This window comes from Stereum hirsutum (genome assembly GCF_000264905.1).
Source record: "Stereum hirsutum FP-91666 SS1 unplaced genomic scaffold STEHIscaffold_16, whole genome shotgun sequence".
NCBI classification, from domain to species: Eukaryota; Fungi; Basidiomycota; class Agaricomycetes; order Russulales; family Stereaceae; genus Stereum; species Stereum hirsutum.
Genome location: NW_006763146.1, coordinates 1251436 through 1263464, shown reverse-complemented (window position 1 = coordinate 1263464; position 12029 = coordinate 1251436). Strand labels below are relative to the sequence as shown.

Below are 12029 nucleotides of genomic sequence, written 5' to 3'. Positions count from 1 at the left end.
TTTTTCTTTCTTTACTTTCTCTGTGTATAGTACGACGGCTTCTGTGCCTCCTCTAGAGCGATCCCCACAACTGTACTAGCGATTTATCACCTGGATTTCGCGGATGTTGTAATCATAGTTACGCCGGCTGTGGCTCGCTGCTTCTCTACTTATGCTGCCAATTTTATTATCACTCACCGTTCAACTACAAAGAGATCTCGGACAACAGACAGCTCAAGGGCGCAGATGGTAACCAGATTCTGATTCCGATAGCCACACCAATACGTTACAAACAACAGATGCGATGAAACACAGATGAAGTGTACCTTCACAGACAAAGGGCGATGTGAGGTAGCACATGGTACAGAAAAGTACAGATGACGGTGGTTATCCAGGGTTTACAGGATGGGCAAAGACAGAGCGGAGAGACGAGACAAAAGAAAGTGGATTTACATAGGTCGACAGAGAGGATGGAAGATGATTGTATGTTGCCATAGATGGTTCAGATGAGTTCAGGGGAAAGAAGCGAAGCAGATTTGAAACAAGAATTGGATGGTAGATTATATGGTGGACCGGCCGAATAACTCATTGGTCGCCTCTCTAAGCATACAGGTACGACACAAACTACAACCACGCAAGAGTCAGTTTGCGATATCACAACACAAAAGTTCAACTCAGACGTACGCGTTCGTAAGGCATCTTCGGCGGCTGCCCATGCTTCGGCAGCGAATCCTGTAACTCCGGCCTCTTAGGATCGTACTTGACGAACGCTCCCGTGTGATCTCTGTACCCCTCAGTCGGGCTCGGATAATTCGCCAGCTCAGAAGGATTTGCGCGGTCTTGCGGTGCATAGACAACGTAGCCCTCCTGGGTGAGGTGATCGCCGCGCTTGTTCCAGTATCCGCGACGAACCATGGGACTTTGGCCGGAACTTTGACTGGATCTGGGGTGTGACTGTGAGTGCGAGTGGGAATGGGACGCGGAAGTTGGCGAGGTAGGGGAAGGGGTGAAGGAGGTAGGGTAGCGATCTTGAGGGGGTGCGGGGAGAGGGTTATGAGGGAGGCCTCGCGTACGCTCACGGTCGCGGTCGCGAGAACGATCACGATCACGGTGACGGTCGCGAGAGCGGTCACGAACTCGTTCGCGGTCGTTGCCGGACGAAGACGAATGGTGGGAAGAGCGATGTTCAGAACTGGATTGATACGTATTGGCAGAATATTTGGATTGAGCATAGGACGGAGAGCGCTGTGACTGACTCGAAGAAGAATAAGAGTGAGAGGACTGTTGCGTCTGTGTCTGTGGATAAGACGGAGAACGTTGGAGTTGTGTCGTCGAGGACGAATATGATTGTGAGTAAGGTTGCGACTGGGGCTGAGGTGGCGGGTGCGGTTGAATAGAGGCAGAGTACGAATGGGTAACCGCCTGCACTTGAGTTTGTGCCGTAGGTGCGGAATACGGATTGGCCTGTGGTTGGGCTTGGGGAAATGGTTGACTATATGGTTGACTATTGGAGTTCTCCCGCGAGGCAGGCGGGGATGCGTAAATCTGCGGAGGCTGCGTATAATTCGGCGACGGGTGTAGACTCGGAGGCCTCGAACGGGAGCTCGAACGACCCGAGGAGGGTGTATTCCTGCTATACGTCGACGAAGGCGTTCTCGTGTGCCTTGACGATGGCGTGCTCTGATTGCCCGAAGACGGTGTACCCCTTGTGTGAGGACTCGTGCTCGGTGTGGTCGTCGCAGAAGCTGACTCCGAATCGGATGAGGACGACAGGGGAGACACATCGCGAGAGCGGTATTGGCGGTGATCATGGTGGCGACTGCCTCTGTGACCACCGCTGCTACGATCTTCGATGTTTGGGTACGTAGCACTGCGAGTCGGCCGGCGGCTGCTATGATGCCCTGAGCCGTTTCGTTCTCGGTCACGGTGTCTCGAATGTTCATACTCTCTGGTCGGCGGGGGCTGTGCTTGGACAGTCGATGCGGATGAGGATGAAGTAGTAGACTCGCCAGAAGGGAAACTCGCCAAAGGCGCCAGGGGGCTCAAGACTCCATCGGAGTCCTCATCGAAGTGCGAGAGGATTCCCAAACTGTTCATCCCTGAGCGGCTGCCCGAGGTGACAGGTAAGGACGACTGTCTCGAGACAGGAGCGGCTCTTGAGGTCGTGATGGCGGGTACGGTAGGAATGGACTGGGAGCGCTGAACAGGACGCGACGAGGAGTGGGACGAAGGCTGAGGAGCAGGAGTTGGATCAGGATCGGCATAGATGACACGACCTGAGGTAGCACCAGTCATCGCAGGCCTCGGAGTCTCAGCTACAGAGCGAGATGCCAAATTGGCAGCAGCTGCAGCACTCGCGGTGGAGACCGTATTGGAGGTCTGACGATAGTGATTCGGCGTCCGAACGATGGCAGGCGAAAATGTAGGGCGGAGCTCTTGGCGCGCGGTAAACGACTCCAAAGGACCCGAAGGGGCAGGTCTCTCTGACGCTCGCTGTGGCTGTGGAGCGGACAAAGTATGGGAGTGTTGGGTACGAAGGAGTTCAGCCGCAGCTGCTGACGCAGTCGAGGCCTGAGCGGTCGGGCGATTGGCCATAAGATTCGAGATGTGATTCGGATCTTGTGAGGGCGGTGGACGGGACGAATGTGATTGCTGTTGCTGGTGTTGCTGTTGCTGGGCTTGTTGTGACGCGTAAGAAGGGGGAGGTAGATTCTGAGCCTGAGGGTGTGAGGCCTGTTGTGTACTGCGAGAGTCAGCCTGACGATCATGACGCTCACCACTACCACCTGGATCAGAATCGACATTCGGTAGATCTGTCGGGGACCATATCCAAGGCGTATGTAGCTGCTTCTTCTGCCCGTCAGGACCGGTCTCACCCTCAGGAGCTCTGTAGCAGCGACACAGGTAGAATACGATACCACAGTGTGCCAAACGTCAACACAAGGGGACTGCCGAAGCTCATTCGAACTAAGACGAACCTGATATCCATGCCCTGTAACCCAAGCCCGTTCTCCGATAATTGTGTTGCCCAATAGCTCTGATCCGGCTGCTTCGGAGGAGGTTGGTACTGTTGAGGAATGCCCCATCCCGAAGAGACATGATATCCAACCATGTGCGGCGGTGGAAGCCCCTGCATCGCCGGTCCTGGTCCGTAGACTTGCTGATAGCCTGGAGGAGCTCCTGGAGCAGGCGGAGGTCGATAGAGCCATTGTCCTTGCCTCCACTGTGTTGGATTCACACCTGCTGGTACTGGAGGTGGAGGACCTGGAGCAGAGAAGACCGAAACAGGAGGGTGCGCGTGAGAGGACGAAGGCTGGGAGGGGTGCGACGGCCTTGACGATGAGATGGCAGGGGGGCCTACTGGAGGTATTGGCGGTGGACCCTCCGAGGGTATGGCAGGGCCTCTCCCTCCACTAGCATACTGAGAAGCTCTTATCGGGACTACCGGACCTCGCGAAGCGGTATGGGCGTACATCAAGCTCGGCACGACACGGTCATCAAGTCAACCGAAAGATCTGGCAAATCGACAGGTCGAGAGACGTTAGGAAGAGTATATTCAAATACAAAGAGATAATACGGACGACAGATAGCAACCCAACCAGTGACGATCAGCTCTTTATATATGCGAGCGAAGGTACAGGTGCCGTTGTGCACAGAAGCCTCCGGCGACGCGTTACTGTTCGGATGACGCGTTGAGAACAGTGCTACAAAATTGGCGACAAAAGCCGAGAACAATGTCGGGCGTCTTTAGCTGGGCCCAAGCCGTTGGGGAGAATGTGGGGGATCTAGTGAAAGATGGGAAGGAGAGCCGGACGGTTGAGGAGCGTTTACATGAACTCTCGACCTTCTGCGCCTGGACTGACGAGCGCCGGGACTTCGGACACCCCCCTTCGTTCCACTCAACTGCAGACGCCCACCCATTCGGAACTAAATCACGGCGTGGCCCCACGACAATTGTAGTCTTGTGCAAGACGCTGCTTGACCAGGAATGATATGATTGCTCTCTATATCTGTCGTCATCTACGATTGTGTAGCTAACAATACTCTACAGCTTACACAGCTCTACGTACAAATCTGTATCACAACAAGCTCTGGAAGATCGACACCGCTACTACTGAGATTAAGCTTGTTCAGAAAGGTACGTCCTCGTCGAAGGGCACCTTAAGCTGAAGAGCCTAGGCCACCCACGAGATACGAGAAACTAGAGACAAGGGTACAGGTGCGTCTCTCCATGAGGCTCCGCCATTCAGCCTAGCTGTACACGTATGATCTCACAAGTGAGCCTCGAGGGAATGGGCAGGCAGAAAGAAGATATGACGAAACCTTTCTCGGACGGAAACACTCCCGGCGCCTCAGGCATTCGGAAAATCGTCGCCAAACTCAGAGGGCGCAAGGACTACAAGTGGAAAGCACGTTGTCGTACGTCGGACAAGACATTGTACATCCTTTCACCACAAGACACGGTGACAATCTAGCCAATGAAGCAAATGGTCCAATGATGACGGTCAGAGTGTGTGTGTCGGAAAGTGCCAAACGTCAGTGTCTAGAGCGTTTGCTAGCCCGAAACATAGGAACATGTCAATGGCCCGTCGAGTGATGTTAGAAATTAAAGCCCAGCACAGACGGGTCTTTCGAAAGCGATACGCACGCAGTGAGTGGAGCTGAAAAATCGAGCTAACTGGAATCTAATGATGGATAGAGGCGGCGGTTTTGAGGGTGCACTGTATTGAAGGGCATTGAAGGGACTCCGGACAAAGTGGGGTAGACGACGCCTCAAGACCTCACGCCAGAGCCCAGGAGGGCATCAGTGCATCATGGAGTCAATGTTTAGGGCGACTAAGTGGATTCGAGATAAAGCAAATGGTCGGCGGAGCCAGCTTGAGCCTAAGAGATCGAGAGATCGAAGAGATGCCGTCTCGTGCTGAGATTCCATACAACGACTGAGAACGTGAAAAACCAGATAACAGAGCTTATACAGTGGCAGAGGCCGAGTGACCTCCAAGCGCTCCAGAGAAGCTCTCTTGGCGGGAACGCTGTAGCCTTGCTCAACGTACCACCCGCTGTTCAGTGAACCTATAGATAAATCCGGGACTCGCGGAAACAGCCATCTCTGTAGATTCAACGAAGATTCATCCACGGCGATAACGGACAAGAGAGTTATACGAACGACGAAAGAGTATGGTTTGACCTGGGGCAACACAGGGCGTACAAGATGAGCAAGCAACGGGGAGCGGGCGCTATATGTAGATGCACCAGCCCAAGAGGATGCACTTGGAAGATCCGTATGGAGGAAGGCAGGCCAAAGAAACTTGAAAGCAACGCAGAAAATCAGTAGAGAGTTTCTGGGTGTGGGCGTAGACGGGCGTCCGAAAGAGGTTCGAGGAGGATCAAGGCACCGACGGGATGTGACCTTCACCAATGTTCTGCTGCGTTTATGCCCATGACATAGAAACAGACTTCGCATTGTTATAGCCATATGATACAAAAAAACGAGGAGTCGTCTCCACCTTGTGCATTTCGTGAATCAAAGAAAGTAGAGCGCGATAAAAATGCTCAGCAGTGAGAAACTTCGGGATAATCGAGGTAGTCATCGGGTCCGCGAGCATTGAAGTAGCGCGATGGACGAAGCAATGACGGCTTGAGATCATTATTTTCAAAACGGTAGCATGTTTCGAATTTTCCATGAGATTATTGGGAGACGGTGAGACTGTCTAGCTAGCAGCGACATGGAGGTCAAGAACTGGTCAACTTGTCTGTCAAGACGATCTGTTGTAACGTCACCGTCACAATGTAACAGTTGTGACAGCGTTACAATCGACGCGACGCGCGTCGGGAACGCGTAAGGACCAGTCGTAACTTGCGCTCATCATCTCCCGCCAGCTCACTCACCATGCCTGAACCAACAAAGATCGCTATTCCGGTACCCTCAGAGGACCCCACGAAGAAGGCAAAAGAGACTGCCAAAAATGACCTCAAGTCCAAACCCGGTGCGAAGGAGGAGAATGAACTCGTGTGTAACTCCCATACTTCTATGCTGGTCATATGTAATTGATAGGTCTCGATGGTGGTCTAGTCGGAGGAGGACCTTCAGCTGCGGAATGAGCTGGAAATGCTTGTAGAACGGTTAAAGGTGCGTCACGCACGCTGTTATAACCTGTACAGCTTGGGATGAATGCTCATGAGTGGTCATGTTCTCGATATACTGTGATAAACATAGGAATCAAACACAAGCCTTTATCGACCAGCGCTCGAAACTCTTCGAACTCTGATCAGGACCTCTACTTCGTCCATGACGTCTGTGCCTAAACCGCTGAAGTTCCTTCGACCACACTACCCGGAACTACAGACTCTGTACGAGACCTGGCCTGCCTCCGAAGACAAGGTATAAGCCATTTCCTTTTCTTCCAACGTGTGAGCTTATGCTCAAAGATGACCTTGCAGAGTCTTTTTGCAGACATACTCTCCGTTCTCGCAATGACCTACTCCGATACTCAACCGCGTGGCACCCTCCGCTACCGTCTTCTCGCAGCTTCCCTCCGCCCCTCCACATCTCCTCTCTCCGACCCAGGTGAATGGGGACACGAATACGTCCGCCATCTTGCTGCAGAACTCGGCGAAGAGTTTACTCTTCGTGAGACGGGCGAAATCGAGGTCATTTCCGCTCCCGCACCGGACGCCACACCTGCCGATGCGGCCAAACCGGACGGTGCGGCTGACGGGACGGAGAAAGACGTCGAGGCAGCACGTCAGGAACCTTTGAAAGTTGGCACACTGGACGACCTGAGAAGTCTCGCGGTGGATTGCGCAAAGTTCTTATTGGGTCATAATGCTGAACCAGACGCTGTGGATCTGCTGGAGGAGATGGAAATTGTGGATAGGCTTGTGGAACTCGTCGATGAGAACACATTTGCACGAGTCTGTGCTTACATGATTGCGTACGTGTCTTTGATGCCTTCCCCTTTCATTGTCACCGAATACTGATATGCATTTCGCATCTGTAGCTGTGTCAACCTACTCCCGCCACCAGACGACCTCGCGTTCCTCAAGACAGCACACAATATCTATGAACGGCACCACAGATTCCCTCAAGCACTCGCTCTTGCCATCCGACTCAACGACCCTGAGCTCATCCGCAAAGATTTCAGCGCTCCTGGCAACCCGTACGAGAACTGCCTTCTCTGCCCCCGCAACATACTCATGTCCCTTTTGTATTATTCAGTCTCATGAAACGTCAACTAGCATACATACTCGCCCGAGCACAAACACCACTCGAGTGGCTTCAGGACTCTTCTGGTGACGATGAGGAGCCTGAAGAACTCCCAGAAGATTTGCTCAACTGCTTGTACAACACAAACTTGAGCGAACACTTCAAGGAGTTTGGGAAGGAGGTCGGCGTTGAGGATGCAAAGAGTCTTGAAGATGTTTACAAGAGCCACTTGGAGAACACTCGTGCGTTGTCCAAACCTTTATAGCGGAACCAGTCGTTACTAAAGTCATTTTTCTGTGTTGGCAGGCTCATCAACAGCGAATGTCGACTCTGCTCGTGGTAACTTGGCTGGAACATTCGTCAACGCCTTTGTCAACGCCGGATTTGGCAACGACAAGCTAATGGTGGAAGCAGACGAGGGAAACAGCTGGATCTACAAGAACAAGGATCACGGTATGTGGGATCAAAGTCGCCTCCTCTCCCTTGTTGACATACGTTTCCGTTAGGTATGATGTCTGCCGCCGCCAGCCTTGGTCTTTCTCTGCTCTGGGATACCGATCTCGGTCTTTCACACGTCGATAAGTACACGTATTCCTCAGAAGAGTACATCAAAGCTGGCGCCCTCCTTGCCACAGGCATCCTCAACACCTCCATCCGATCCGAGAACGATACCGCCAAGGCTCTTCTGGGCGAGTACGTCGAGAACAAGTCCGTACCTCTCAAGACGGGAGCCATCGTCGGTCTTGGGTTGGCCTACGCAGGGTCACATCGGAGGGATCTAGCGGAACTATTGCTGCCGCTTGTGGCGGATGATGCGATAGGCATGGAGATCGCGAGTTTGTCTGCGTTGGCGATTGGCTTCATTTTTGTGGGAAGTGAGGACGGAGAGGCGAGCAGCACGATTTTGCAGACGTTGATGGAGAGGGAGGACAAGCAGTTGGAGGAGAAGTGGGCACGATTTATGGGTCTGGGTCTGGCGCTTCTTTATTTGGGTACGCCCCTTTTCTCACAATCCTTTACTTTCCGGGAAAATCTGATTGAATGTCCCACCGCTGTTTCACAGGTCAACAGGCAACCGATTCTTACGATGCGACGGTTGAGACGCTCAAGGCGATTCCACACCAGGTATCGAAGCAGATCCAGATTCTTGTCGAGATGTGCGCCTTCGCTGGCACGGGCAACGTCCTCAAAGTCCAGTCCATGCTGCACTACTGCGACGAGCACATAGGTTCGTCAAGCGAGAAGGAGAAAGAGAAGGATAAGGAGGATGGCCAGGCCGAGGGCGAGAAGGAAGAGGATGTGAAGGTCGACGACACCTTCCAAGCCTTCGCTGTTCTGGGCATCGCACTGGTGGCGATGGGTGAGGATATTGGTTCTGAAATGTCACTCAGACAATTCAACCATCTTGTATGTTCATCTTCTTCCATCGTTTCTATCGAAGCTAATATAGCGCAAATAGATGCACTACGGCGAGCCCGTCATCCGCAAAACCGTCCCTCTAGCTCTCGGCCTCGTCAGCGCTTCAAACCCACAACTTCCCATCCTCGACACACTCTCCAAATACTCCCACGACAATGACCTCCAAGTCGCTCTCAACGCCATCTTCGCCATGGGTCTCGTCGGCGCAGGTACCAATAATGCTCGTCTCGCGCAGATGCTCAGGCAATTGGCCGGATACTACCACAAGGAACCAGATTGTCTGTTCGTTGTGAGAATTGCGCAGGGGCTGGTGCATATGGGCAAGGGAACGATCGGGATCAATCCGTTCTTCTTGGATAGGTCGGTCATGAGCAGAACGGCTGTGGCGGGTATACTGGCTACGTTGACGGCGTTCACGGACGCGAAAGCCTGTGAGTCCCATAGCTTCATCTTCTTCGACCTGTATTGATTTATTTACCAATATGCTTGGCTCGATAGTTGTGCTGGATAAGTACCATTGGATGTTGTACTTCTTGACAACGGCCATGTACCCTCGCTTCCTCATCACTGTCGACGAGGACCTGCAAAGCAAGCCGGTCACCGTCCGTGTCGGCCAGGTACGTCCTTCATACTATTCCCTCGCGTTTCAAGCTCTTTACTGACTTTGACTTTCTCTTTAGGCTGTCGACGTTGTCGGGCAAGCCGGCAAGCCACGCACGATCTCAGGCTTCCAGACACATCAAACACCGGTGCGACTGGCAACCACGGAGAGGGCAGAGCTCGCCACAGAAGAGTTTATCCCCTTCGCGTCCGTGCTCGAGGGCTTTGTTATCTTGCAAAAGAACCCTGGGTGGGAGGAGGACAAGATGGACATTTAGACGGTTCTTGTCGGACGTTTGGTGATGCCATGTCCGTGAGCGGTGTTTTGTTGGCGGTCGTTGTCGATGTTTTTTGTACTGTGGGAAGTTATCATAAAATAATGAGCTTTGTTTTTTCATCTGTCCTCTCATTATCGGTGTGTTGGCCATTGAGTAGCGCTGGTTCTAGTGTTCTTCGTATGGCGGCTGGCACGACTTGCTCGTCGTCACCCTTGTAGTACCCTCGCGGGTTTAAACTTCCTTGAGTGTGACGTCGAGCGAATCGTACGAGATGGTAGATATGGTCACTAAGGTAATGTATATTCATCTTCTCTTTCGTCCATAGCCCCATGCTGCTCAGTCTCGTGTTGCCGTGGACCCTCTCCTTGTCTTTTGCAGTTCCTGTTGATATCTCATCAGTCGGCGGACACTTTGGAACAGCAAATGATCGGGAGTGGGTAGAGTCTACGCTCTTGAATTATCTTTGTTAGTCCAACCGCGTTCGCCGTCCAAAATATATTTCAGACGAGAGACAGAAATGATGAACATCCGACCAATGCCAGCGCGGAGAGAGGTGTCATTTCGATCTTGCCGCTTTGAATTTGCCGAGCGTAGTTGCGCACTTTGCTGAGTCGGACTTGCGGACTTCAAAGTTCAAGTCGTGACATTCGCGCAACGCGAGGTAGGTAAGGTAAGGTAAGGTCTCCCTCTCCCCACCGGGAAACGCGTCGTTTTCGATTAATTCTCATCCATTTCGCGTCGTGCGAGGTTTTCCTGAACTGTAGAGATCGTCCATCAAAGACGCCGACGCGGAGAACCTGAATAACAGGAGAGCACTCAGTCTACGAACACCGCTTGCGACACTCCGTGCAATTCAGTGGCTCACCTCCTACACTCAACACTTCAGTTAAACAGAATGAAAGTGAAACCAGATAGCATTCAGCGCTGGTGTGCGCTCACCTTGGAACAGTACAAGGATGGTATAAATCACCGCACGGCAGCTGGCATCCAAGAAGCTCATGCCATTCCCAACGACATAGGGCCTAAGGAAGTGCGTCCTCATCTCCTGCCTCATTCGTTATTCACTGATCAATACGTTCTCGTTGAACAAGATGAGTGCTCTCGAGAGTGCGTGGGGCTTGAAGGCCGGAGCTCTGGCCGATGCTAAGAGCAGCTCGAAGAATATAATACCTCGTGAGTACGGTCTCGCTTGCTCATCGGCTCCTTCGTCCTCATCAAAATTTGGTTGAACCAGTCCGCGCGGACTGGCGAGATTGCTTTGACTGTGGAGACTTCATACTGTTGCCTCGTCGTGAGGTTCTTGCACGAATTCAATACTTCCAATATAACAAGCCGGAAATCATCGCACACGCCATCCCATGGGAGGAACTAGTGAGCATCTCTTGTTGTTCTTTATGCTGAAAATTGGGCCACTGAAATTGTTGTCTGACTTGTAGAAGGTGCACCACTACGTCTTCATCCCCATCGGCAAACGCTCCAACACTGTTCCACTTTTCCGACGGGAGTTCAAGCAAGGCTGTGAATTTCAGGAATTAGTGAAAGACAAAGGCACCTTTTACAATCCGCCCAACTTTGACGACTATCCTGAGATTCAATCGACGGTTCACCCATACTGCATGATCTGGAAAGCAATTTATGAGATCGGTAACAAAGTTTCACATAATCAGATCGAGAACATAAATCATCGTCTTTTGTATCTCTCCGCCTTGTGTATCGTGGAGGAGTGGAAGTTTTGTATGTCACCAGAGGCCAGAAAATTGCTGACGTCCCGCCAACCCCGCCACCCTCCCGACTCAGGCGACGCGCACACCGACCATTCATCCCCCACACTTCCCAGCGGTCCCTCGGAAGACGATAGCGATAGCGACAGTGGTGGCGAGAGCGGCGGCGAGAGCGACGGCGATGGCGGTGACTCTGACCTTCATGTCAGCGACGCCCGCAACTCGGGACACCAGCATATGGCTCACGGATCGACCCTTATATCGTACTCTAACTATAAGCTTTCTTTCACGTCCTCTTCTCCACCCAAATCTGCTCCTTCTGAGAAGCTCACTCGAGACGATGAATCCGACGTGGTCGAAGAAAGGCCCGATAATCTCGCTCCATATGTACCATGGAACGTTGGCGATTGGCAATTCAAAGACGCTCAGCCCGACGCTCAGGCCCTTGATGACCTCCAAGATAACCATTCCTCCGTCCTCGCTGTCGAGTCTTTGTCCTTATATCGTCTGGAAAACCCGGCGCAACTTCCTCGTGGACCCTGGGAGTACTGGCGACCCGATTTCATGAAGGACATGGACGAGGCAAAATACAGGGAATTGGCGGAGAGATTTGGAATGATCTGATCACAGTAGATGGTTATGGCCCGAAGCATTGGTCGAGCATTCATGGGCCCATTGATATTTTTCTTTCATTGATTCTTCCTTCTTCGCTTGCTCTCCACACACAACTGTATTCTACTATGCTCTGCCAAATCTATGCTATCTCATCGCCCGTTTTTTTCCGTTGCTGTCTCATCTAACAAGAGGATATTTGAATGACCTGTT

At 52.3% G+C, this 12029-nt stretch overlaps 3 protein-coding genes across 3 annotated transcripts; 2 read left to right on the top strand and 1 right to left on the bottom strand.

Annotated features, from left to right (window-relative positions):
- Positions 1-221: 221 nt before the first annotated feature.
- STEHIDRAFT_171708 (uncharacterized protein) lies at positions 222-3758 on the bottom strand. Its single transcript, XM_007309011.1, has 4 exons — positions 3561-3758; positions 2958-3494; positions 664-2866; positions 222-603 (listed from the first exon to the last, which is right to left on the bottom strand). Exons 2-4 carry the CDS (start codon positions 3452-3454, stop codon positions 580-582), a joined length of 2724 nt encoding a protein of 907 aa, XP_007309073.1. The 5' UTR covers positions 3455-3494; positions 3561-3758; the 3' UTR covers positions 222-579.
- A 2087-nt stretch (positions 3759-5845) lies between these two features.
- On the top strand, positions 5846-9609 carry STEHIDRAFT_124924 (26S proteasome regulatory complex non-ATPase subcomplex Rpn1 subunit). Its single transcript, XM_007309010.1, has 12 exons — positions 5846-5989; positions 6053-6109; positions 6197-6361; positions 6421-6914; positions 6981-7139; positions 7199-7428; positions 7493-7639; positions 7693-8178; positions 8250-8593; positions 8646-9036; positions 9104-9222; positions 9286-9609. The coding sequence occupies exons 1-12, from the start codon at positions 5870-5872 to the stop codon at positions 9481-9483; spliced, it is 2910 nt and encodes a 969-aa protein (XP_007309072.1). The 5' UTR covers positions 5846-5869; the 3' UTR covers positions 9484-9609.
- A 769-nt stretch (positions 9610-10378) lies between these two features.
- Positions 10379-11828, top strand: STEHIDRAFT_161477 (uncharacterized protein; the record flags this gene model as incomplete). Its single annotated transcript, XM_007309009.1, has 4 exons — positions 10379-10513; positions 10575-10656; positions 10718-10854; positions 10920-11828. 4 exons carry the CDS (start codon positions 10379-10381, stop codon positions 11826-11828), a joined length of 1263 nt encoding a protein of 420 aa, XP_007309071.1.
- Between the last annotated feature and the right edge of the window lie 201 nt (positions 11829-12029).

What these genes read in the sequence shown, in the direction of transcription:
- STEHIDRAFT_124924 (XM_007309010.1), top strand. Translation starts at nt 5,870, where the DNA reads ATGCCTGAACCAACAAAGATCGCTATTCCGGTACCCTCAGAGGACCCC. An exon ending in GTTCACGGACGCGAAAGCCT is followed by an intron (nt 9,037 to 9,103) that starts GTGAGTCCCATA and finishes TTGGCTCGATAG; the next exon opens with TTGTGCTGGATAAGTACCAT. An exon ending in TCACCGTCCGTGTCGGCCAG is followed by an intron (nt 9,223 to 9,285) that starts GTACGTCCTTCA and finishes CTTTCTCTTTAG; the next exon opens with GCTGTCGACGTTGTCGGGCA.
- STEHIDRAFT_171708 (XM_007309011.1), bottom strand. Translation starts at nt 3,454, where the DNA reads ATGTACGCCCATACCGCTTCGCGAGGTCCGGTAGTCCCGATAAGAGCT. An exon ending in TTACAGGGCATGGATATCAG is followed by an intron (nt 2,867 to 2,957) that starts GTTCGTCTTAGT and finishes TCGCTGCTACAG; the next exon opens with AGCTCCTGAGGGTGAGACCG. An exon ending in CGAAGATGCCTTACGAACGC is followed by an intron (nt 604 to 663) that starts GTACGTCTGAGT and finishes GCGTGGTTGTAG; the next exon opens with TTTGTGTCGTACCTGTATGC.